At 46.0% G+C, this 23,111-nt stretch overlaps 1 protein-coding gene and 1 long non-coding RNA gene across 7 annotated transcripts in view; both read left to right on the forward strand.

Moving 5' to 3' along the window:
* The window catches only part of CCDC85A (coiled-coil domain containing 85A), a 67,876-nt gene extending 54,335 nt beyond the window's left edge, over nt 1-13,541 (forward strand). For 2 of the 6 annotated variants that reach the window (XM_040698496.2, XM_015283315.4), the window contains 2 exons: nt 6,808-6,927; nt 11,509-13,541. In XM_040698496.2, coding sequence (XP_040554430.1) covers nt 6,808-6,927; nt 11,509-11,598 — 210 coding nt within the window. In that variant the 3' untranslated portion in view covers nt 11,599-13,541. The remainder of the gene's footprint in view (nt 1-6,807; nt 6,928-11,508) is intronic. The other 4 variants (XM_015283316.3, XM_015283317.4, XM_015283318.4 and 1 more) reach the window with 3 other exon arrangements.
* A 95-nt stretch (nt 13,542-13,636) lies between these two features.
* Nucleotides 13,637-18,718, forward strand: LOC121110466. Its single transcript, XR_005858953.1, has 3 exons — nt 13,637-13,883; nt 14,876-14,948; nt 15,187-18,718. It is a non-coding gene; the product is annotated as an uncharacterized LOC121110466 (long non-coding RNA).
* The last annotated feature ends 4,393 nt before the right edge of the window (nt 18,719-23,111 follow it).

Consider the following 23,111-nt stretch of genomic DNA (forward strand, 5'->3'; position numbering starts at 1 on the left):
GGTACTTGGGGGGAGTCCCAGTGACGTGCATTCCCTGATCTTGACAGAGACTGGAACAGCCAAGGTGTGCATGTAGAGTTCATTGGAAATCTCAGATGGGTGCCAAAGCCAGAAAGCAGTGCTTGTGAAAGTAGAGCCTGAGTGGGTAGGTGCTACACATTGTTGCTGTGGGGCTGCAGGTGTGCTGAGCTGCAGCTGCTTTGTGTTTTAAGAACACGGGTCCGAGTTTGTCTCATGATTGGTTCTGTTGGCACCGGGATCTGCAGTAGAGTTCTGAAGTTTCCTAACATCTCTGGGCACTTTGTTGTGAGGAATAATGAGTACTCTTGGTTCACATTTCACAAGGTATCTCGCTCACCTTTCCTCCTGAAGAGAGTCCTTGTTGTTAGGAGGGGTGCAGACAGCAGCTCGCTCTGCCCGTGCTCTCAGCTCCATCGACACTGCATTTCTCCGAGTTCGCTCTGGCAGTTTGTTGTTCCCGTGACTAACACCATGACTGTGCTGTCAGCCACAGTCAGGTCCCGCCACGCAGGCAAGGACATGGAATGGAAACCCCACAGCTCCTGGCACTCGTTCCCTTCCTCTGAATGGGAGGAGTGGGAGTTTGTTAGGCTTTAAGCCAGACCGAGAGCTTCTGACAGATCAGCTGAAAATACCCAACAAGCAACACAACTGATGAAGGTTTTTTGGCACAGCTCTCACTCAGTTCCAATGTTGTGCCTTAAAATTTCCCCAGTGCTGCAGTAAGAGTGTGCCTTTCGCTTGTGCATCACCTCCCTGATGGCATCCTGGTGCAGGGGCAGTCGAGGCTTTTTCTCTCCTCATGCTATGCTTTCCTTCTTTCTCCCCTCCCAGCATCTTTTCTTTTCCTTCTTCACTGCTTTAGTGTCACTCACGAATATGCACCAGCACATTTATTAACACCCTCTTCAGACAAATTGCTCCCTTCATCTACACCTAGACGTGGTTCCTTTCTATTTTATTTTGCTTCATTTCTCTCACCCCATGCGTATGTATTTTCTTTTCAAAATCTCATAGACCTCTACTGTAAAGGTTTTATTAATGTATGGTGGCAAGAACAAGTCCAGAGAAAATGTTCTTAAGTGCTGCCATCAGTGATCAAATGGAAAATGAGTTTTAGTTTGCTCCGCTGTACTGAAGGAGTTCCTTGTCAGCAGAAATGCAGACACACCACTGAGTCAATACGTCAGCTCGATCAGGTAATAGGAAAGATACAAAATGCACATATTCGCTTAAGCGTGTTAATGCCTCTTCCCATTCGGCAGAGTAGTTCTGGTGATGGCTTACAGCACAGAAGTGGGCTTAAGTCTTGGGAAGCTGTAGATGGTTTGTAGGGTTGCTCTGTTGGGGAGGGCCATAGTCAGAATCGTAGAATCAACAAAGTAGGCAAAGATCTCCAATGTCTTCTAGTCCAACTGTCATCCAGTGCTGTGTGGGCTCAGAGAAGAGGAAGGGAATGGGTTTCTCCTCCTGTCGTCAAGGTCCTGTTTGGGGTCCAGTTGTTATCCGGGTCAGGCAGTGGTGGAGAAGGTGAGTGCAGTGAAACTCAGGTGAGCTTTGGGTGGAAGGATGAATGTTGCCATACTCCCTGAGACAAGCAGCAGCTGTGAGGGTAGGTCTGCAAAGCAGGCTCTTCCAGTCTCCTAGGGCACCTTGTTTTCAGACCCCACCAGCGTGGCAGTGTGCCTTCTTCCCTCCTTTAGCTGCAGTGCCTCAGAAGGTCGGACTGCAGCTGGTAGTGCTGAGGGGTCTATGAGCCCGCGGGATGTGGAGAGGAACAGCAGAGCCGTGTTCAGGGTGGCCCCAACCTGTCCTGTCCTGGATGGAGCTTCCCCAAAGAAGGCACTGCACTGTGCTGCCCTTTGGAGTGGCCTCACCCAGGACTGGACATCCTTGAGCTGCATGATGGACTGCAAAACTTGCCTTATTTTTTTAGGAGAAAGCTTATGGCTCCTCTCAAGGACAGAGGGAGCAGGGAGAAGTTTATCCTGAACCGATGTTCTTTTTCTTTTTTTTCCCTTCTCAGATAGCAAGTTACAAGAGATGGTCCAGGCCTTCTCAGTTTCTGACCATGAATAGGATTTTTGTGCAGGGAGGCAGGCACTTTCCAAGATTGATGGTGTGCAGCTGGGTCTTCTAGTGAGGATGCCACGCTATGCCAGCTGTGCCCAGGACAGGGGTGTGCAGCTTGCACTGGTGCTTCTCAAACACCGGTGTGGGCAAGGGTGTGTGACAGCAGTGTGTAGAGAAAGAAGGATTTAGGTGAGCATGTTTGCTTTGCCCGATGAATTCCAGGCTGTAGTTGCCCCATGGCACCAGGGCAGACGCATCTCCCTGCAGCCCAGGACTCTGCTTACGCTGCTGTCTCTGAATGTCCATGAAGCTATAGCATCACTGGAGATCAAGTTCTGCTGCTGACATCCAGAACAATGCACAATAGTACAGCTCTGCCATAGCCAGACCAGTGCAACTCTGTGCGTATTCTAATGAAGATACCCAGCTATAATTAGGAAAATATTCAAGGAGCAAACAGTGGATCTGGATCCCAGCTACAGCTCCCAGAGCTGTGCTCATGCTCAGTTATGTGAGCGAGTAATTCCAGATAACTGCAAACAACTGAGTCCTCGCAGGGTTGGTCTTGCACTGGGGGAAGTGAGATCAGGATCTGGCATCCACATGTCAATTAACTGGAGATATCCCTGGATTTTGTGAGGGTAGAATTTCAGGGTCGATAAGCTCAGCTGAGACGTTACGGAAATGTGGACATCTGACATATAATGACAGTGAAAGCATTTGCAGAAGATATTCTTGGCAAGCCCCCAACTTAAATTGCTTCTATTTTATTTCTTGCATAGGAGGAAGGATCAAGAGGCAGAGATGGAAAGAGCTTTCCTTCTTCAAACTCCTCGTCCTTGTAAGGCAGCAATGCCTTTTCAGTAAGGGGGAGAGGAAGCATTGCAGTATATTGCCCTTGAGCAAACAAAGCTACTGGGGAGCCCGGCTGCAGCAGCACCAGAGCCATGGAGCAGCTGTGGTCAGGGCTGGGGCTGAGCTGCTCTGCTCCATGTCATGGGGCCACATCTGCCTATTTCCTTCTTCCTCCATCTGTGAGTCTCCCTTCATTTCCATCTCCTTCTGTCGCATCTCCTTCTTTTCCAGTGCTGCTTCAGACACTTTCTTGGTGGTTGGTTGGGTTTTTGTTTGTTTGCTTTCATCCTCGCTGGCCTTTTCCAGTCCTGGTGTGTTTAAGTGTGAAGCAGCAGGCCTGATCCTTAGGCACACACTCATTTCTTTTTAAATCCTTCCAGCACTTTTCAGTTCCCTCTTTCTTCCCCCTTCGATTGCATTCTATTTCAACCTACATTTCCAAACCTTTCAAAATCTTTTTGCTGAGATAGGTATTCTTGATTTCCCCCCGTGTGGCCTGGTTTTAGTTAGAAATCTAATTAGAAGATGGGAAGTGTTTGGTTAGTACTTTTTTTGTGCGTAGTCTGTCACACACAGATCGATGCTGTTCATCTCCTCCCTTTCATAGCATGTAGTAGAACAGAGAAGCCAACCAAGATGTAATTCAAACCCAGTGAACTCATCGTATCACCGAATATTTGCTGAAAGTAAATCAAGAGCATTTCCTCACCCTGTTTTTTTATATGATCTCATCCCTAGTTTAAATTAATGGACTCATTGGTCTGCAAAGAGGTTTCTGAAGGGCCATTGGACACAGAGGTGCTGTGGACTTGCCCCCTCGGCAACCTGAGTGGCTTTCAGTGTGCCACAGGGCCTGTGGGTTTGGCAGCACGATGCAAAGCAAAGGTCCTCTTTGAGAACAGGAATTGTGGTGAATAGCCACGGCGTTCAAAACCAGCGTGTTTTAACCGCCAAGAAAGTTCCTCAGAAGAATTGTGGCTGATTACTGGCTCAAGAGGTAGAGCTTGTGGTTGGTTCTCTCCATCAAAGAGCTGCCTCTTCTACCCAGGGGTCTCCATTCTGACCATGGCTGTGCCTCTGGCACTCCAGGAGCACGAGGGAAATGCTACATTTCCATTCATCCGCTTTTTTTTTTGTAATGTGATATTATGGACTTGAGTGAGATTTCCTGTGCTTTCTATTCACTAAGGAGTTGCACATTGGCTCTGGATGTTTAGTAGATGTACTTGCAACAGAAAATGGTTGTGTGTGTTTAGTGATTGCACTTCTGTTACCTCTGTGGTGAAATGCACAGAGGATCTCATGTGGTTTTTACCTGTTTTTGGCAATGCTTTCCTCAGCCCTGTAATCTGCACTTTTGACTGTGAGGAATGAAACCATGCTGCAGCCTGGGCAGAGGGGCAGGGCAGCCAGGAAGGCTGTAGGATGAAGCCAGCATAGTTGGTTCTGATGTTGACCTCGTGTTGCCTATTCAAAACAGCTCAAGATGTTGAAAGTCAATGCAGACTTCAGCAGTGGAGCTATGAAACCATGACTTCATCCCTTCTGTCTGATTTCGTCCTACTTCCACAGCTTAGTTTCTGGATAAGGAAGGAAAAGCTCTGTCCAGAACACGTGGGCACCTGGGATGCCTACTTTAGTGGCTGGATGCCGGTGCTGTGTGGGGTCAGAGAAGAGGAAGGGAATGGGTTTCTCCTCCTGTCATCAAGGTCCTGCTTGGGGTCCAGTTGTTATCCGGGTCAGGCAGAGGTGGAGAAGGTGAGTGCAGTGAAACTCAGGTGAGCTTTGGGTGGAAGGATGAATGTTGCCATACTCCCTGAGACAAGCAGCAGCTGTGAGGGTAGGTCTGCAAAGCAGGCTCTTCCAGTCTCCTAGGGCACCTTGCTTTCAGACCCCACCAGCGTGGCAGTGTGCCTTCTTCCCTCCTTTAGCTGCAGTGCCTCAGAAGGTTGGACTGCAGCTGGTAGTGCTGAGGGGGCTATGAGCCCACGGGATGTGGAGAGGAACAGCAGAGCCGTGTTCAGAGTGGCCCCAACCTGTCCTGTCCTGGATGGAGCTTCCCCAAAGAAGGCACTGCACTGTGCTGCCCTTTGGAGTGGCCTCACCCAGGACTGGACATCCTTGAGCTGCATGATGGACGGCAAAACTTGCCTTATTTTTTTAGGAGAAAGCTTATGGCTCCTCTCAAGGATGGAGGGAGCAGGGAGAAGGTTATCCAGAGGGCAAGCATGAAGTTTCCATCTCCTACCAACATGTGTTGAGATGGGATCGTGCCACGTACGGCAGAAGGGGCTGTGGAGGAGAGGTGCCCGGAGCAGCGTGATTCACAAGGCTGTGGGATTTCCTCATGGTCAGGAGGCTTTAGATGTGCAATCTGGTCTAATTTTCCCAGCCTCTTGATAGCAGTATTTCCATTTTCCCACCTAAAACTGGCCAAAATCTTGCTGGCCCTGGAGTCAATAAAGAAACAGAATCCTTTGACTCATTAAAAAAAACAAAACAAACAAACAAAAAAAACCCAAACCAACCCAAAGCTGAGGGAATTTAATCTTAAACCTGAAGCGCTCCGTTTTGCTTTATTACTCCTTTTCCCTCCTTTTTCATTTCCTTTCCCAAGTAGAGCATTAAGTCTGCTCTGTCACTAGGAGATCTATAAATCCTTCCCAAAGAAAAGTAAGTCCTAAATCTCCCTCCGTAGATCACAGCAAATTGATAACAGTCGATGCGGAGTGTTGTAGGGTAATAGCATGCCGGCTTTGGACTGGGGTGCCTTTCATTCAGGTATTTTAGGGAGACCTGTTCTGTGGAATGGAGCCTCATGCCACCTCTCCGTGCCCTTCTCCTCCCAGCCCTGCTTTCACCTTTCCTGTTGTTCAATTGCTGGACGTGATGCATTGCTCTGTGGGGCAAATCAGTGCTGGAGGGGCACTGGGTCTGATCAGAGGCTCTTTCCACTGTCATTAGTTGTTTCAGATATGCATTTGCCTTGCGTTCCTGCAGGAATTACTGCCACGCTACTTCTGAACGTGATGGTGTTTCTGCTTCTGTAAGAAAGGAACCTTTCCTCTCTCTCTCTTTGAAATGTTTGTTTTCTTGTTCCATAAAACCATGACACCTTCCTCATTTTCAAACCAAACTCAGCACAGCGAGTGGCAGTGAAGGACCCCCCCTGAAGACTGGGTCAGGCTGGCAGTAGCTTGGCACTGCTGTCAGGGTGCAGAGGGGGTATTTTAGCCAGCAGCTCCATCAGGCTCCCTTGGCACTGCAGTGCTCCAGGGAGTGCTGTCCATCCTGCAAAGTTCAACCTGCATTTATTTAGTGGTGTCCAGCCAAACCCTTCCCAGCACCCCTTGGTAAGAGAAAGCCCTCCACGTTGTCGTTCTTTGGTACAAATCTGGAGCAGCCACAGCTGGAGGAGGAGTGCTGGCTGCTCCAGCCCCTTCCCTGCTCAGCCGCACTTTGCAGCATAGCTTAAGAATGTTCTGTGAGTCAAAGTAACAACCTCCAAAACGCCTGGGATAAAATTAGATGTTCTGAAATCCTTCCCCTGGAGTCAGAATCGTCTCTCTGAACCTCACAGCACTTTTGTGAGGAAGCGTACCAAAACTTTATTGCTCTGCCCTGATTTTCCAGGTAGATGCCTTTGGGGACCGCAGTGTGTGGGTGATGCTCAACAGTGGTGCTTAAGATACCCAATACGGATGTTGGTTACCGTGGCTCAAAAGGAGGGTGACTTTGGAGTAAAACATGCCTTCAGTGCTTCTCAGCATTAATAAATAAATAAATAATAAAATGACATCTGTTTTAATTAGTTACCAACCCTTTTCTTTATTAAATAGTCTTTAATTTTTTGCGAAGGATCCCCTTAGGATGCCAGGAGGGTCAGAGGGGAGTTACTGCTCAGCAAACGAGCCAGCTAGCATCAGTGGACATGGCTCAGCTTCTCAGCAGTCTGAATCAGTGGTAAATGCTCTGAAGGTAACGCTCCTCCGGTACAGTCCGTGCAAAACATCTTGTCTGTTCCTCAACATGTGTCACATTGTCCTGGCAGCATTCCTGTGGGCACCACCGGGATGCTGCTGTCATTAGCGGGGTTGTTTTTCTGTTTGTCACTCATTGCATCTGTGGGCTGTGTGTTCCTTGGGGCAGGGGCAGGCCATGGCCATGGGACGGTGCCAGCTGTAGGCTCTGTCCAGTTTACTTATATTCGTACCGTCTTTGTTTGAAGATGGAAGTGGTGGTCTTCTGAATAAGCAAGTCCTTCTGCTTCATCTAGGATGCACATTTGTTCTCTGGGGAAGTGTAATGGAGCACTTTAGCTTATAGGGAGAAAAGATGTGTTGCAAAGGTGAAGCCAGCATGCATGGTATATTCATAATAAAGTGAGAAGAATGTTGGGCTGAAGACCATGCGTCACTGCTGAAACTTGTGAGAGCAGCTGTGATTTGCTCTGAAGTCAGGGCTGGATTGCCAAGACCTATCACAGAATCATAGAATCACTAAGGCTGGAAAAAGACCTTTAAGATCATCTAGTCCAACCCACTCCCACCATGCCCACTAACTCAGTGCCACGTCTCCATGGTTCTTGAACACCTCCAGGGATGGTGGCTCCACCACTTCCCTGGGCAGCCTTTTCCAATGCCTCGCTGCTATGTTGCATTGCTAAGGGGCAATTAAGGCAAGCACTGTGACAAATCTGCTTTCCACAGCTGGGCAGTGCTTGGGGTCCTGCTGCAGCTCCCCAGCATGTCTCCTGCTGCTGCCTGGGAAATGAGGCTGTGTTAAGTGATTCTTCCGAGACAGCACACGTATTTGTTGAAAAAAGCCTTCTGCAGTCCTCTTAAAATACCCATTGGCAAAGCCACTTTACTGAATGGAGCTCCTAACAGCGTGCTCTTGACAACCTGTAATAGCTGGTTAGTGTAAGTGAAATATTTGAACAGTGGCCGATACCTTGGTTGCTGAAATGGATTGATAAGAAGTACACAGAATTTAGTTCAATATGCTGTGAAATCTCAGCTTTTAGTTTGCTAGGAGGTCTTGCAGCAGGCAGAAATAGATATAAACGATACTGTTATATTTGAAATGGAAAGTGAGCTGTCAGCCAGGCACGCTGCCCAAACTTCCTGTCTCCAGACAGAGAGCAGATCCTGCTGGGGAAGCAGCTCGGGTTGGATCCTGCTTTCTTTGCAGACTACAGTTTACAGTTGTGGGATGACAACAGTCATCTCAGCTGACTGCCTGAATTAGTGTTTTAATAGGGATGCATTGTTGGTTTGTATTGATTAGGATTTGCTGTGTGACAGTAAATGAGGGATACGGTGGATGTCAGCTGGCCTCGGCTTATCTGTCAGAAGAGTAAAATTTGCAAGTGAGATGAAGTCTGGCAGCTTCAGTTTCCCCAGCTGTGTGATGGCACATCTGTACTTTCCTGCCTACACCGTTGCTTTGCAATGAATGGATAAAAAGCATTTTCAAAAATGTTTAGTAGCAATCCATAAGAGTTCTCAGGATATAAGTAGTGCCACTTCAAACCTGCTAGCATGCTATTGCTGATATTGTCAATTCATTTTTGTAAATCCCAGGTACATACTTGTCTTCTGCCTTGCCTCTCCATTCCCCAGCCATTCAGGGCTCTGTTGCTGGCATTGAAGTGCTGCCTTTGCTTCCGGCTTCATGATCTACCTCTGATTTGACCCTTGCTATGTTATTAGACTTCTAAAACAGTCGGTTGTTTCCTTCCTGCTTTCACTTACTTTCATCTAATCAGTCTGTGTTCAAAGCGCAGTGGGTTTGTGATAAGCTTATCATTATGTTTCTTTTCTTTTGCATTCCCATTACAGTCACTTCCAGTTTGTAGCTCACTGTTTTGCTCCAGATTCCCATTCTGCACGTTTTTGTTTATGTGAAACACTCGCACAGCACTGTTCTGCCTGTGAACACAGTGGCATGGTGGCTGGCTTGGTGTTGGGCTCCATAGTTTTGGTGCCTAGTCTTGATTGGTACCAATCAAGCAATTTGGATACAGAACTCTTGTTGTATGGTTCTTCACCAACATTTTACCAAGATAATGGAGGTGGGAATATGGTATTCATGCCATTTCATCCAAAATATGTTTGAGAATGTTTTTGCTTTGTATTTATATGCTTGCATTGTCTTAGGAGACTGTAGCAATACGTAACAGCAGCTTTAGAGGCACTTTATCACATTCTCAGTGAGCGTGGAGGTAATTTCAAAGCTCAGGAATGTTTGCATTAAGTCTAGAGAGGGCAGGTGGTTTTCTTGATGATTTTCTTGATGGTTTTCTTGATGAGTTTCCCCTGATCACCGGTAAGTTTTGCTTGGAGGGCTGCAACACGTTCACTGGGAGCCACAGGGAAGGTGGGGATGCCGTGTGTGGTCTGTGGGGGAGCAGGGCAGGGGATCTCAGAGCCCACAGAGCTCCACCAGTATTTCACGCTGCACGTGAAATGCCACCCACATTTAGGGGGCAGGCTTCTGCCCGACTTCCAGGGAGGGGGATTCTCCCTCCTTTTGCTTCTGTGTGTTGGAAGGAAGCTAGAAATGAATTGCCGCGATGTTACTGTGAGCCTCCTAGCTATCCTTTATTTGGTGAGGGCTTATGCCGAAATGTTGAACCACGTCTTTGGACCTTTTGTTCTGCTGTAAGTATTTAAACTGCATTCAAGAATGCTCAGGTATTACATCGACTCTTGAGTGCTTGCAAGCAAAACCCAATTTCATCAGTGCTGCATGACAAGTCAGTGCTGAACTCGTGAGCTGAGAAGAGGGTGAACTTAGATGCAAATGCAGAGGGCTGAACAACTGTGTGTGCAGGAGGCAGCAGGATGTGCAGCTGCCATGGCTGAGCAAAGAGCTGTACAAATGCCAGCACCAAAGGAGAGTTTGACGACAAACTGCAGCCTGTATTGCCACGAGTTTCTGAAAAGGAGGCAAACAGAATGACTGTGATGCCTTGGAGACCCACGTTGCTGTTTTGCTGTATGCGTATGCACAAGTGGTTTCTGATCACAGTTTGTTTTCTACCCAGAAATATGGCATGAATATTTCTTTTGACCACACCTTGTCAGTTCTGCTTAGGATGTCAGCTTTGCAGGGCTGTCTTGTATGCATGTGTTCCTTCCTAGCAATCAGGGGTCATTTGTTCAGCTGGAAATGAAGGACTTTGAGAAGTGTCATCTTTTCACTTATTATTGTGTCAGCAGGAGCTGCCCGGTAAATAGTGTCTAATGTTTATTGACCAGAACAATTGTTGAAAGGCATATCTGTACAGTGTGCCTTCTGACAAAAGGCATTGGAGCGGCCTTGCCTCTTGGTAAGAAGTTAGGAACATCAACAACCAAATACCTGAAAGAAGCACTTGTCTGATCACATCCAGCCATAGAAGGGTTATTTTGCCATCTCCTGCACAAAGACCTTGGGGCAGTTCTGTCCGTGGTTGTTGATTGTAGAAGCCAGGGCTCATGTCTTTTCAGGATGTTAACATTGTAGGATCCAGCTTCTCTGTGTTTACTCATTGCCAGCTCACTCCTGGGATTTAAGCACAAATAATAAATAATGACAGTGGAAAAGCCTTTCTCAAGACATACCGCTGTTGCTCCAGAGATTAATGAGCAGCTTAATAGTAGCTATACATTAGCTGGTTGCTAGTTGGTAATGATTACTAAACAGAAAGAATATTGAATTGCACCACGCAGTGCAGTAGTAATCACCACTCTTCTCCTGGTGGTCCCTGGCTGTGCCTGGGGACGTGATGCTCACTGTGGGTTCCCCTGCTTCTCGTTGGCTCATCTCATTATAACTCATCATCAAACATGTTCCTGAATGAATGCTTTTTGCTACACTTTCTCTGCGTTTTTAGTTCCATCAGTGCAACATGGATGTTATGCAGTCATGGAAGGGAGCAGATGTGAGCAGGAGGAAGGAAATCTTTCTAACATCTAGTCCTTGCTAAGAAAAATAATAACCAATGGGTAGATTTCACTGTGTTTCAACATAACACACGGGCAGTGACTGCATGCATGATTCCTCTGAGCTCAGGGAAGAACGAATGAAAGCAAACACTTAAATCCCTGCTTGATTTTAAGAGAACAAGTAAAGTCTTTGAAAAGAGAAATGAGGTGAATTTCTCTGTGCTTCTTTAACTGGACATGTTTAGACTCTGCAGGAGTGAGGTCTGTGCTTCTGAATTGTGTTCTTCAAGAGACATGGCGTGGGAAGTGCCGGAATGAAATGTCATTAGAGGCCTGTAAATGCCCTCAGCCTTGTGTCCGAAGCATAAAGAGCCCTGGTGATGCACGTGCTGGTCCATTCGTCTCCATTTCTAACCATTCTTAGAGGCATGTGCTCTCCGTGTTGGGAAGGAACGTTGTATCTCCTGGGAAGCACTCTTTTCCTGTTCCATGTCCCTCCCCTCTGTCCTTTCCTGAGCTGCATGGTCTGTGTAAGGAATGTGCGGCGTGTCACGATGCATGCCTACATGAGCACTAGTCCGTCCCAGCTGGTGCTAATGGTCTCTCTTTCCATCCCTCCCTTTAGGTTGTGTGGAGGAAACTTGGAGATGCTGCAGGGTCGTGCCCTGGAATTAGGCAACATTTGTCAGGAAACCAATACAAAGGACCGATGTAAAAGGCCTCAAGCACATCCTCTGCCTGAAGAGAAAGAATTGGACTGCTGGCGAGAGACAGAGAACTGGCGGTGTCCTCAGCACCATCCTGGCTGACGATGGGTGCCCTTTTGCACTGCGTGGGCTGCGCTGGGAGCTCCTCGAGGTGGTGCTGGGAGGTCTGTCCGAGGAGCTGGCTTTGCAGTGACCCACAGACCGCTGTCTCAGTATGCTGGCTGCTGCCGCGCCGTCCCTTCAGCACCGCATTTAGACGCACTGAGATATTTCCATTCTTAACTAAAAGGCGATAGGGATTTTGCAGCGGTTACATGAAAGGAGTCATTATTTTGGTCAGTTACAGTGAGTCTCTAGGAAGTCTGAACACATTTTCCACTAGATTTGCCAGTTTTTCACCAGACTGGAGAGACACTGATGAGCTGTTGTGCCTTTGGTCCCCACAGTTTTGACAAAGTCATTTCTTAGCAACTCACACTTCAGTCTATAAGGTATCAGCTAATGGTGCTTAAGCAATTTACGGCTGATTATTATTATTTGCTTTGGTAGAATACCTGCCTTTGGAGGTGCTAAAAGACCATAATGTCTCCTAACCAGCCAGTAGTGTAGCATAACTACAGTACTTGTAGTGAAACACGATTTCTTTCTAAATGAAAGTGAAGATAGCTTTCTGTTCAATTTACTTTGATGCGAATCTTCTGAAGATGTGTCTGACGTTCACAGCCCTGTAACGAACAGAGCACCGAGGAGGCATCGCCGTTACAGGTCTCCAATCAGAATTTCCATCAGAGTGTTTTTTTCAGAAAGTATTTTCCAGTTGTCAGGATGCTAATTTCTACTGCTTAATTTAGAAACATGCTGGTTTATTTGACAAGAGTCTATAAGAATAGGAATTTAAAAGATTGTACTGCATCATAATGAAGCTTTTCTCGCTACCGTAGCGTTCTTTGAGAGAAGAAGGTTTTATTATACTTGGAGCATGTCTTTCATTATTATGAGGCAGAAAGCTCACGTTCAGACCACCCGAGGTTTGACCAGAAGATGACCTAGATGTGCTTAGTTTATTTTTTACCTCTATGTATACTAGTTGTGTGTATCAAACTGCAATGATAGGTATTTTGTGTATATCTAAAAGCAACAATAGTTTCATGTATGAGTGTGCAACAGGCTTGTGACCGCTGTTGCTTAACTTTTTACCGTAGCCAAGCATAAAAAAATAATAAAAATTAAAGAAAAAAAAAATTAGGAATGCAACAATTCCTGGGTTTCTGGTTTCTTCTTGGTTCCGAAGGTTTGAGTCTGTCAGAATCTGTTTTCTCTGAGCTTGCAACATGCTGTGTTTGTGAGCTGTTTGCGGTGGAATGTAGCTCCGTTGCTGTACAATCTTTTGTTGTGTAGGAGTATGATGTAAAAATCTGCTGTCTTCAGAAAAAAACAAAAAACCAAAAAAAACCCAACCGTGTTAGTTCGCAGCAGCAATTAGACTGGTTTCTGTTGTTATTTTTGCTTGGTACCATTCAATATAAGGCCTCCGACCCAGCGCTGATCTCCCAACAGAACTCCTGTTTGCTCCGTCTGCTTCAGTTGGACGTGCCGTTGGTCTTACATTTCAAACCATTACCCTCTTGCATAATTTCTCACATATATCACCCAGGTCCAGCAGCTGTCTGCTGTCTTTACACATTGTTTTCTCCCATACCTATCGTTTGCATAGTAAAACTTAAATTGTTGTATTCCTATGTATCTATATATATGTATGAAAAATGTAAACCATGTACTTGTGCCTGCAGTATGTATGTGCAGGGGCAGAGCTGAGGGACACTGGTCTTTTGACACTATACTTGTGTAAATTTTGATACTGTATTAAACTATTTTTTTACAGTTCCGCATACGACTGGGTAATCAAGTATCTGTGTTCATCTTAGCAACGGTAATAAATTATAGAATCTCACCATTGTTTGCTCTCCTTTAATGACCAAAGCCGGGACATACTTAGCTCTTGGAGTGCTTTGAAGGAGCTTTCTGAAACGTTACTGCTTGACTGAGAAATCAGCTGCATGTGGTGGGTTTTTGTTCACCTTCTCTCCAGCTGTATCCAGTAATCCCAGCTCCATGGACTTGCTTGTACCTTTTGAGCTAAATGCTGTAGCTATGCTGCTAGTCCCTTGAAGTCCTAGCTGTGCTACAAGGGCAGCCCTGGGGTATCTGCTCATGGTTGTTCTAGCCCCATTCTTGTGCAGGGCTGCTTTGAGCGAGGATGGGCAACGTGGAGCTCCAGGGGCCTTTCTCCCAGGTAAGAGACACAAAGAGTGCTGGTAGTGCTGGGGGGATGAGGGCCTCCCGCACCTGCTGCTCTTCTGCCCTAGGAGCTGCCTCCCTCTTGCCCTGTATGTGCCAGCAGAGGGTTGCCTTTTGCTGCTCGTGCCAGAAAGCAGAGAATGGCAGTCAGTATCTTGAAGCTATTGAATCCTGTGAGAGCTCCTAAAAATACAGAGTACTGGGGGGAAGATGTGGGCTGTGCACAGAGAAGAGGATCAGTGCTGTTGTGGGGTCCAGTAGCCTGCACTGATGAGTGACCATCGCTGTAGCAGTTGGAAACCTCTGTCTGTGTTTTCCTGCTCTCTGCTCATGCAGGTGCTTCTCGGTAAGATGTAGTCACACCAAGCCTCATGGGTTCCTCGTTCTGTTGCTTTTTAGCTTAACTGCTTCAGTAAAAAACATGCACATGTTGTTACAGGGCCGTGCTCAGCTCCTGAGCTGAGCATGAATGAGCTATAAAATTCCCTATACGTGTGGATTTTAAGTAGCACTTGCATGGCAGATATATAGCAAGTGGATTTTACTTTTTGTGGTGGAAAAAAGCTGTTTTGCATAATAGTCAGAAAGCAAAGAACGGCAGTTTGTTTTTCTGCAAGTGAGTGGTTTCAGTAGAACCTGTTCCCCAAAGGTTGCAGTTGATGGACATGTTTATGAACATGGTGCCAAGCCAACATGCCCTTTTTAATACTTCAGGTGTAGGCTGGAAGCCAGCTCTAACAGTCTCTGCACCTCGGGGGTGGCACCCAGCTCTGTGCTGCCCCAACCTCCCAAGAGTGCTGTGGACTTTCCGTGTGTCCTGTAATCTCACCATTTTGACATGTTATCTCTGGCTCAACCAGAGATAAGGGGAGGGGGGACAGGGGGGAGCGAATATCTCAGTGAGACTGTCTAGTTTGAAATCTTGCAGAACACGGTAATGATAACAGCTGCCAGGTATATAATGCCAAGATGTCTTTGTATCTCCAGATTCCTCTTTTTCGTGCTTGGGCGAGCCGTGTGCCTGGGGACCCCAGCCATGGATGGTCCCAGAAACCTGAAGGTAAGAACAGCTGACTCGATAACAGCCCTGCCTGGATTAAATACGTAAAGACTGTGTTGTTAAATCAACCATCCAGGAGGTGCTTGCTGGGCTGCATCACAGTTACAGCACTTCCTTGCACCTACAGTGTGGCCCAGAAGTGAACTGTGAGATATAGGTTGTTAGCTCTGGCAAATGCTATCTGATTCATACAGTAAAAGAAGGAAAGGGCAACTAATATTTTTGCTTTTATTTCCAGAAGGTGATGGGAGCCTTGTCCTTTCAGCTATTTCACCACTACCATGATCATATTCACAGCATCACTTTGGACGTTTTGGGGCTGCAGCTGCACTTCCCACTTCTCTTATAAACGTGTTGACCAAAGAATTACAAGCCCTATTCAACATGACCTTTGCAGTTCCCGTCCTCCCTGTGCACACTTCCCACTAGACTTATATATTCTTTTCTCCGGCTGTGTGGGTTATTTTTTTCTTTCCTTTGAAAAAAAGAGGTGATGGGGGGAGGGTCTGAAGATAGCCTGGTGTTTAGTGGGGTCTCCGGGGGCACTGAGTGGCTCCAGCCTTATCCATATGTTGGTAACTCCTGTAGTACAGCCAATGAGAAGCGCCCCAGGGCCTTCATTGCTGAGCAGCTTCCTGAATACCTGGCTCATGAAGTGCCGAAATAATCATAACGAATCATTTAATATGTCAGAACACGGCAATTACTCTCCACTTGAATAAAAACTTGTCATAATTCTCCCTTCAAGGCAGCCGCCTTGGCCCCGAGGTCTGGGTGCTGAAGTTTGCTCGGTGTGCTGTTGTTTATTTCTTTTTCCACACTGCTATGAATGGGTGGAAGTAAAATAAAATAAAATAAAAAAAAACTTACTTATAAGTTTTCATATGAAAAAAATGAAGGAAAAAAAAGACTTTGGAAGCCATGTCCGGACTCTGGAAAGGAGGGTGTAGAGAAGGGGGGATGAAGGCCTGCCCTGCCAGGATTTAGTGCAGGCCAACCCGCTGCTCCATTACTGCCACTAGCAGCATGACCCATTTTCTACGTAACAAACCTGTGTGCATGGCCCAAGAGAGACCGTGTGAGAAAGAAAGTTTTTTAAGCATTGCTCTTTCAAACTGCTAAGGGTAGGGTTTGTCCACGAACAGTGGTGCTGTCTGCACCTGAGCGCCTCAGCTGGAGAGGGATGATGGCATCTTTTTTTTCAAGAAGCTTTGAAAATCCTTAGTGAACACGAGGGCATCTTGACATGGGTGAGTGCACCGAGCACTGTTAAACCATAGCATCGCTCATGGTTTCAAAGTAAAGGTCAGAGGGTGAAAGGAAAGCACATGCTTTTGGTTTTGAAATGGCTGTCCAGAATAGGGCCAGGTCTGTTGGTAGGGCGATGGAAATGTCTGTCTGTGGCGTGGGGCTGTTGAGCTGCTCTGTTTGCGCAGGCATTAGACTTCATGAGAGAGGAAACGATCTAAAAATGTTTCTCTCCCCCTACTGAAGGGGATGTGTTCACAGGCTGCTGCACGTTCCTACTTAAAAAGAACCAGAACTCACCCTACGCAACCTTGAAAATCCCAGGAAGAGCACACTGAGAAACATGGAAGTGTTTCCATGGGAACTCTTACTAATAAAACGAACCTCGGTTCTCAATTCCTGCACCAAACTACAAACAGTGAACACTACAAAGGGAACCGGTAAAGAGCAGAATAAACCAGCAAAGCTGCTAAATGAGGCACGTGTGTGCCTCCCCACAAAAATCAAGCATATAAACAAAAGCCCTCAGGAAAATGAGGGGAAAAAAATAGAGAAGGTCGTTTTAATTATAGCACATCCAGCCAACGTAAACCCCATGGATTGTGTGAAATCAGTTTTGTTCTTCTGGTACGCAGCAGGAAGCTCTGTAGCAGATCAAATGTGTTCAGGGAGGCTGTCTTGCTAATTGCCGCTCCTGGCTGAGCCAAAGCAAACTGTTTAGACAAAGGAGAGAATTCACTTTTTATTTAGTATGAATTATGAAGTAGGATGGGTGGATGGGCTTCACAGTAACACTGCGTTTCCTGGGGAAAAATGTGTAGCTCTAAGCCTGTGAAATAATTGGAGAATTAACCCCTTGCTTCAGGCTGGAACCCCAACACATGCCTGTGTTTAAGCACAAGATGAATGCTGTCTTGAATAAGGTTTCTCCTTTGATTTCAGCAGATGATAGATCTCCACTCACAGCCCAATTTTATTTTTGTATGTTCTCACTTTACGCTGGTGTTGAAGCAATGTGTTCTTTTATTTCTGTTGTGACTCCTATACTTTCTCTTGTGTTTTAATTTTGAAGCCTGTTACGGCCATTTCAGAACATCGCTTTGGCTTCTCACTAAAGATCTTGGAGTTTTGCATTGGGTATTTCAGGGCTGCAATATGTTGCTAGGACTGCTGGTAGCCCACTAAACATTAACTGGAGGTTGTATTGTCCTCCTGTGCTTTTTTCCTGCAGCATCCAAGTGATGTGCTCTAACAGTAGCTTAGCTGAGGGTTAGCATGTGTAGTCATGGACAATTAAAAGCTGAAGTGGCAGTAGTGGCTAACAGAAGCGAGCTGTTCTCAGATGTGAGGAACCAGTGCTGGAGCCACTGATGCTCAGGCTGAGTGATTGCATGTCTCCATAGGAAGTGGGAATGGCGATGATGAACTTCCAGGTGTGTGTGGCCAGGTTTGTAGGAAGGGCATGAAGAGGAGGAATAGCAATTGGCTAGGGCTGAAGGCTGACTCTTATCATTGTGTAACAATACAGTAATTGCTCTGGGTATGCTTTCTTTTATGTTGTTTTGAATATGCGTAATGCAAACACTGCTTCTTGGAGCCCTTCTGCTCTGCGTGGTGCCATCTGCAAAGACAGATCTTCCATACCAAGGGAAGAGGACTGCTCTCCAAGGGAACAAGAAGTCACAAATAGCATAAGGACCTCTAAATGTCAGTGTTTGTGGTTCACTTTCTGTTTCACTGAACCATAATTCCATCTGTCCTCTCTCTTAGCTGCCTCTCAACTCTGCTGTCCATCAGCTCCCTGCAAAAGCATCTGTTGGTGCACGTGGAATCACCCCTGTGTGCCAGGGAACAGCCAACAGATCTGTAGGGCTGGAAGGAGAGCAAAAGTTCAACAGCTTTTCATCTGAATACATTAAAAGAATATATATATATATTCACAATGCACGATAGAAAAAGTTCTATTGAACTTTTGTACAGTATAGGAAGAGAACTGTATAAATCGTTAGCGTCTTACCTGTCAGGATCAGCATGTGAAGACATGAAGACAGCTTCGCTGGAGGAGCAAAGCTGCAAGTTAGCACATTACTGTTAGTTTCCATGCAGGAAAACATCCACTCAGTATGCAACCAGAGAACATCGAGGAGGACCAGTAATCCCCTTGCTGCACCCCATGGGGAGCCTGGCCAGCCCGTCCCCAGCCTGAGGGTTTGATCATAGAATAAAATCATTAAGGTTGCCACTTCTTCCCATCTTTTCTCTACTTCTTCCACCTTTTCCAACGTTTTCCCAAATTTCTCCATGTTTTCCTTATTTTCCCACCTTTTCCCATGTTTTTCCATGCATGCTTTCCCATTTTTTTTCCAGTGCTATCCCAACTTTTCCCTTGCTTTCCCACTTTCCCCCTATTTTTTTATGCTTTCCCAACTTTTGTTTGACTTCTGCTTCCTTTTCCCTTGCTTTCCCACCTTTTTTTTCCAGTTTTTCCCAATTTTTCTCAAATTTTCTCATCCTTTCCCAAGTTTTTCTTTGCTTTCCCAACCTTTCCCATTTCTTCCCTTGCTTTCCCAACTTTTACCAAATTTTCCCATGCTTTTCCAACACCTCCCAACTTCTCTCATGCTGTCCCGTCATTTTCCATTCTTTCCCACTTTCTCTCAGATTTTAGAATCATAGAATCCTCAGAGTTGGAAGGGAAGATTTGGAAAATTAGTCCTCTAAGATATCTAGTCCAACCATCAGCCCACTGATGATGATTGATGGATAATCTTGACTGGAGAGGGCTGTTTCCACTTGATGCATTCCGCATGGTTTGCAGTCATGCACATAACTGGGCAGACAGGGAGAAAGACAGAAAGACTCCGTTATACTTCTGTAATCATAAATGATGCCATATGTTACCTGGGGTTCAGTCTCTAAATTCCGCGTTGACCCCAATAGCATGTGGCTGTAATTAAGCTGTCTGCGGTGCGGGTCTGCCTGGTGATTGCACATCAGGGCCTGACTGAGTGTGGTGGCAGAGGAAAGGGATCAGGCACCTGAGGACCTTGACAGGTCATTTGTGCACGGATGAGTTGCTGCCACGATTTTATTAGGCTGTGGAAAGCATGCTGAAGTGATTCATAACAAGTGCACAGGATAGGTGTGGCATGCAATTAATCTGCAGGGGAAGCTGCTGCTGTTGGCGTGTGCCAGCAGGGAGAGGTGGGGACTCTTGGGCTTGGCCCTATAGACGTGCAGCGGTGATCTCCATGCACTGCAGATGCTTTACTGCAGAGACAAAGGCTATGTTGGTACCTTGACAGAGTATGCGACCTTCATAAACCTTGAGATGTGCTTATGTTAAGTAATAACTTTCCTGTGTCCAGCAAAATTGAGGTTGTTGTGAAAGTAGTGTGCAATAAGCGCTCTGCTCTAAGGTCATTTTGGAGAAATTTTCAGGGTAAGGGAAGATACTGTGTTTCCCTCAACAAGAACCAAAAATGACTACTTCATATGATCTGACAAGCATTCCTCAGCCCTTTGAAGTTCTTCCTCTCCAAAGATAAAAGGCCCACGTGACCGTGTGCTCGAGCTTCTCCCTGCTAATAACCCCACATTAACAGGAAAAGGGAACAATGGAGAGCAGATGACTTTTGATAACGTTCCCAGTGATCTGGTCTGCTACTGAGTGATGCCGAGACAAGTGCAGGTACGTTTTTATCTTTGATCTTGATGAGATAATTGACTCTCAGCATCCTTTTGCAGTGCTCAGCTGTCAGTCGAAGAGCTCATTGTCTGCTTTGGTCCAGTGCTTTTGGTGAAGGGATGGAGGATTTTGTTCCTGCACTCTGGCCTGGGGATGATGTGAAGAGACTCCAAAGACTTGTGTCCGAGGGTCAGCAATATGGGGTGAAAGCTTCTTGGGTCCAGATAATGAAGTCAGAACACTTGCACCACTGGTAACTATGTCCTGTAGCCTGTTACCACAGCAGGTACTGTGACTTTTGTGCTTTTTTACATGCCAGAATTTGGCAGGAGAGCAAGGCTGGGTCCTCTCCAGCATCCCACAGCTCTTCTCTGTGAGGGGAGTTTCCAGATGATTCTCATTTTATACGGGAAAGCAATTCTGTCTGAGAGATAGAATGAAAATGTCTTAAAATAGCCTCTGCTTGCCTGTGTGCTGCTATTACCCAGCCTAGAAGGCTTTCCAGAAATAACAGAAAGGATGTAAGCGAGGAAGTCAGGGCTCAGCAGTGAAGCAGGAGGTGTGCTGCTCAGGCTCTGCTGCTGCATCTCTGCTGCTGCTGCTGTGCTGCAGAGTGCTGAGGGGCTGCAGGGCCCATGGGTACCAAAGATCAGGGGAGGTTTTTTGAATGCAGATTGTACAAAAACATATTCTAAAAGCAATCATGTTTACCGCACTTAAGCTTTCTGTCATCATAGGAGCCATGTAAACAGCCAAGTCTGTAAGTTGGGGTGAGTGTGAGAGTTGGAAATTAATTATCTCGTGCTATCCGTTTGGACCGGGAGGAAGTATTAAGCAGACAGATTGTTTTTCATCTAGGAGCAATTAAATATGTTCCCTAACAGGTTTCTGAGTGAACTATTGGTCACATTTGTAATCTCTTCTTCTCATGTAATTATGCCCTTAATTCTGGTGGCCTGAACAAGAGGAGCTAAAATTATATAATTAAAGCATGATATTAGAGGAGAGCTGTGCAACTGATCCAAAATAACACTGGGTTGTTCTCTGCTCACATGCACCCTATAGGCTTTCGTTCTTTGTAGAGGAATGAAGATGGCCACAGGGCAGGAAAAATACCACTGGAGTCTCGGCTAAGATAGAACTGCACAGCAGAACATGTCTTCTGTTCTATTTTAATCACCTAAACGTCTGCACAGCATTTAAACCAGCAGAAGAGGTACTTCTGGTTTAGCTGGGTGGAGATTCGCTTCAAAGAAAGGACCTGATTCCCTCCGCCTTTCTATGGCCATTTTACAGACAGAGTCTCACAAACTGGGATTTCACGGGGAGAAATGACTGGAAAATTATCTCAAAATGATGCATTTCCTATTCTCAGTTTGGTGTGTCTGTCGCAATTGCTCGAGGAACAGGTAAATTACATGGAAATTGTCATGTGTAGTTATTAGGTTTAAAGTTTAATTTGACATGTCTTGTTGTTGAAAGGAATGGGTGGCACAGGTTGGTGATAAAGACGAGCAGATGCTGAAGGTGGCCAATGACATCAGCATTGGTGGGCATTGGTGGGCATTCCCATTTTACTGACTGCTGCGAAAGACCTGAGGCCCAGAAATGGAATCAGAGTTTACAAAACCTTTAACTAAGGTAAAAATGGTAATGTGTATTGAAAGGAAGTGCCAGAGCTGTCCCAATAAAAGCAGAACGCACTAGGTAAGCTCCTGAACTAATGCCATTTGATATACTTCTGCTTTAAGTGGATTTTCTCCCCCTTTACCTCGTAGCAAAGTTTGGTCAATAAGCAGTAGAAATCTAATCGTCTAGGTCAGAAACAGTTGCACTTCGTAGGCGCTCCCATAAATAACCATATAGAGTGGTGCATGGTAGGACAATTAAGTATTTATCAAAAGGATGCAGCTGTTGTGCTGGTTTGAATTACAAAAAGATGCAACTGTGTTGTACCAAAAGACAAGGAAGTGTTCTGGGTGAAGTGCAGTGATCGGAACTTCGTAATTAAAAACCTGCTTAGAGGAGTTCAAAAGGAAGTTTCCCTCATTTTGAAGCTCAGATTTTCAAAGGCCTTCAGGCAGTCTGTGGGATCGATCTGCAATCTCCCATCCCTGTTCCCTCCTGTGTAACTAATTTATCCAGCTCAGAACGACTCGATGAGGGAGTGGGGATGTAACCGATGTCTTTACACAAATAAGGCACAGCCTGGACCAGGTTCTTCTCTGCTGATGAGAACATAAAGTCATTTCCTGTTGGTCTGTAGCTCACCGGATGCTTTGCTGCATTAGGTGGGGAATCTATCAGACGGGAAGTGTTACTGCACTGGCAGACAAGCCTGTGGACCTGCTTGGTAAAGGCACTGGGTGAATCTGGATGGGTTTCACTCCGGAGCTGCAGTTCATTTGTCCTTGGTTTGTGTTTTAGTACACGACATGGATTCATTTTCCAGGGTACCATTTGCAGATGAGTGGGTGTCCCCGATGCCCTTCCCTTGGGAATGCTGCTCACAGAAGTACTGCTTTTTGAACTGCCATCCTGGAAACGACTCTGATCCCCTCCTGCCTTCATCCCTATTCCTTCAAAACGATTTTGGCAAAGAGGCAGGTGCCAACCAGCCTTATTAACACTATTAACAACTTTTTCCTCTATTTTAAAAGCTCTAACAGGCACTTTTTTTTTTTTTTTTTTAAGTCAGTGCAAAGTATTTCTTTCTTTACACAAAGAAGTGCCTTCCTCTGTTTGACAGCTACACTTGCTTGGCACACAGTACTGCTGCGTCCAGGAACATTTGCTGCTGATTAAAGGGGTACAGCTCAGTTTGCAAAGCAAAGTGTCAGTACAAACGTATTTCTCCCGTTTGCCTTCTGGTCTCTCCTCCCAGCTTAGTGTTTTCCAGGTGCTAAATGGTCTTCACTCAGAGAAAGGGCCATCTGTGTTTTGTTGGTGCTCAGACAAACAAAACTTTGCAGAGGAGGGCTTATTGCTTTCTTTCTCCTTTCCTGCCTCAGTGCTGAGAGAGTGGCTGTGCTGGAGGAAGGCTTTGTGCCAAACCAATTGGCAGAGGCTGCTGGGCCTTGGAAAACCAAGAACGCTCTCCATTCCCTCCATCCTGTAGGATAAGTCTGTTTATTTGCTGTATGATTTTCAGCCTATCAACTATTTATCCTGCTGATGGTTAAGGACAAACGTGTTGTGTTGCACGATGCTTTAGCTGCGAGGTCAAA

This window comes from Gallus gallus, chromosome 3 (assembly GCF_016699485.2).
Source record: "Gallus gallus isolate bGalGal1 chromosome 3, bGalGal1.mat.broiler.GRCg7b, whole genome shotgun sequence".
Taxonomy (NCBI): domain Eukaryota; kingdom Metazoa; phylum Chordata; class Aves; order Galliformes; family Phasianidae; genus Gallus; species Gallus gallus.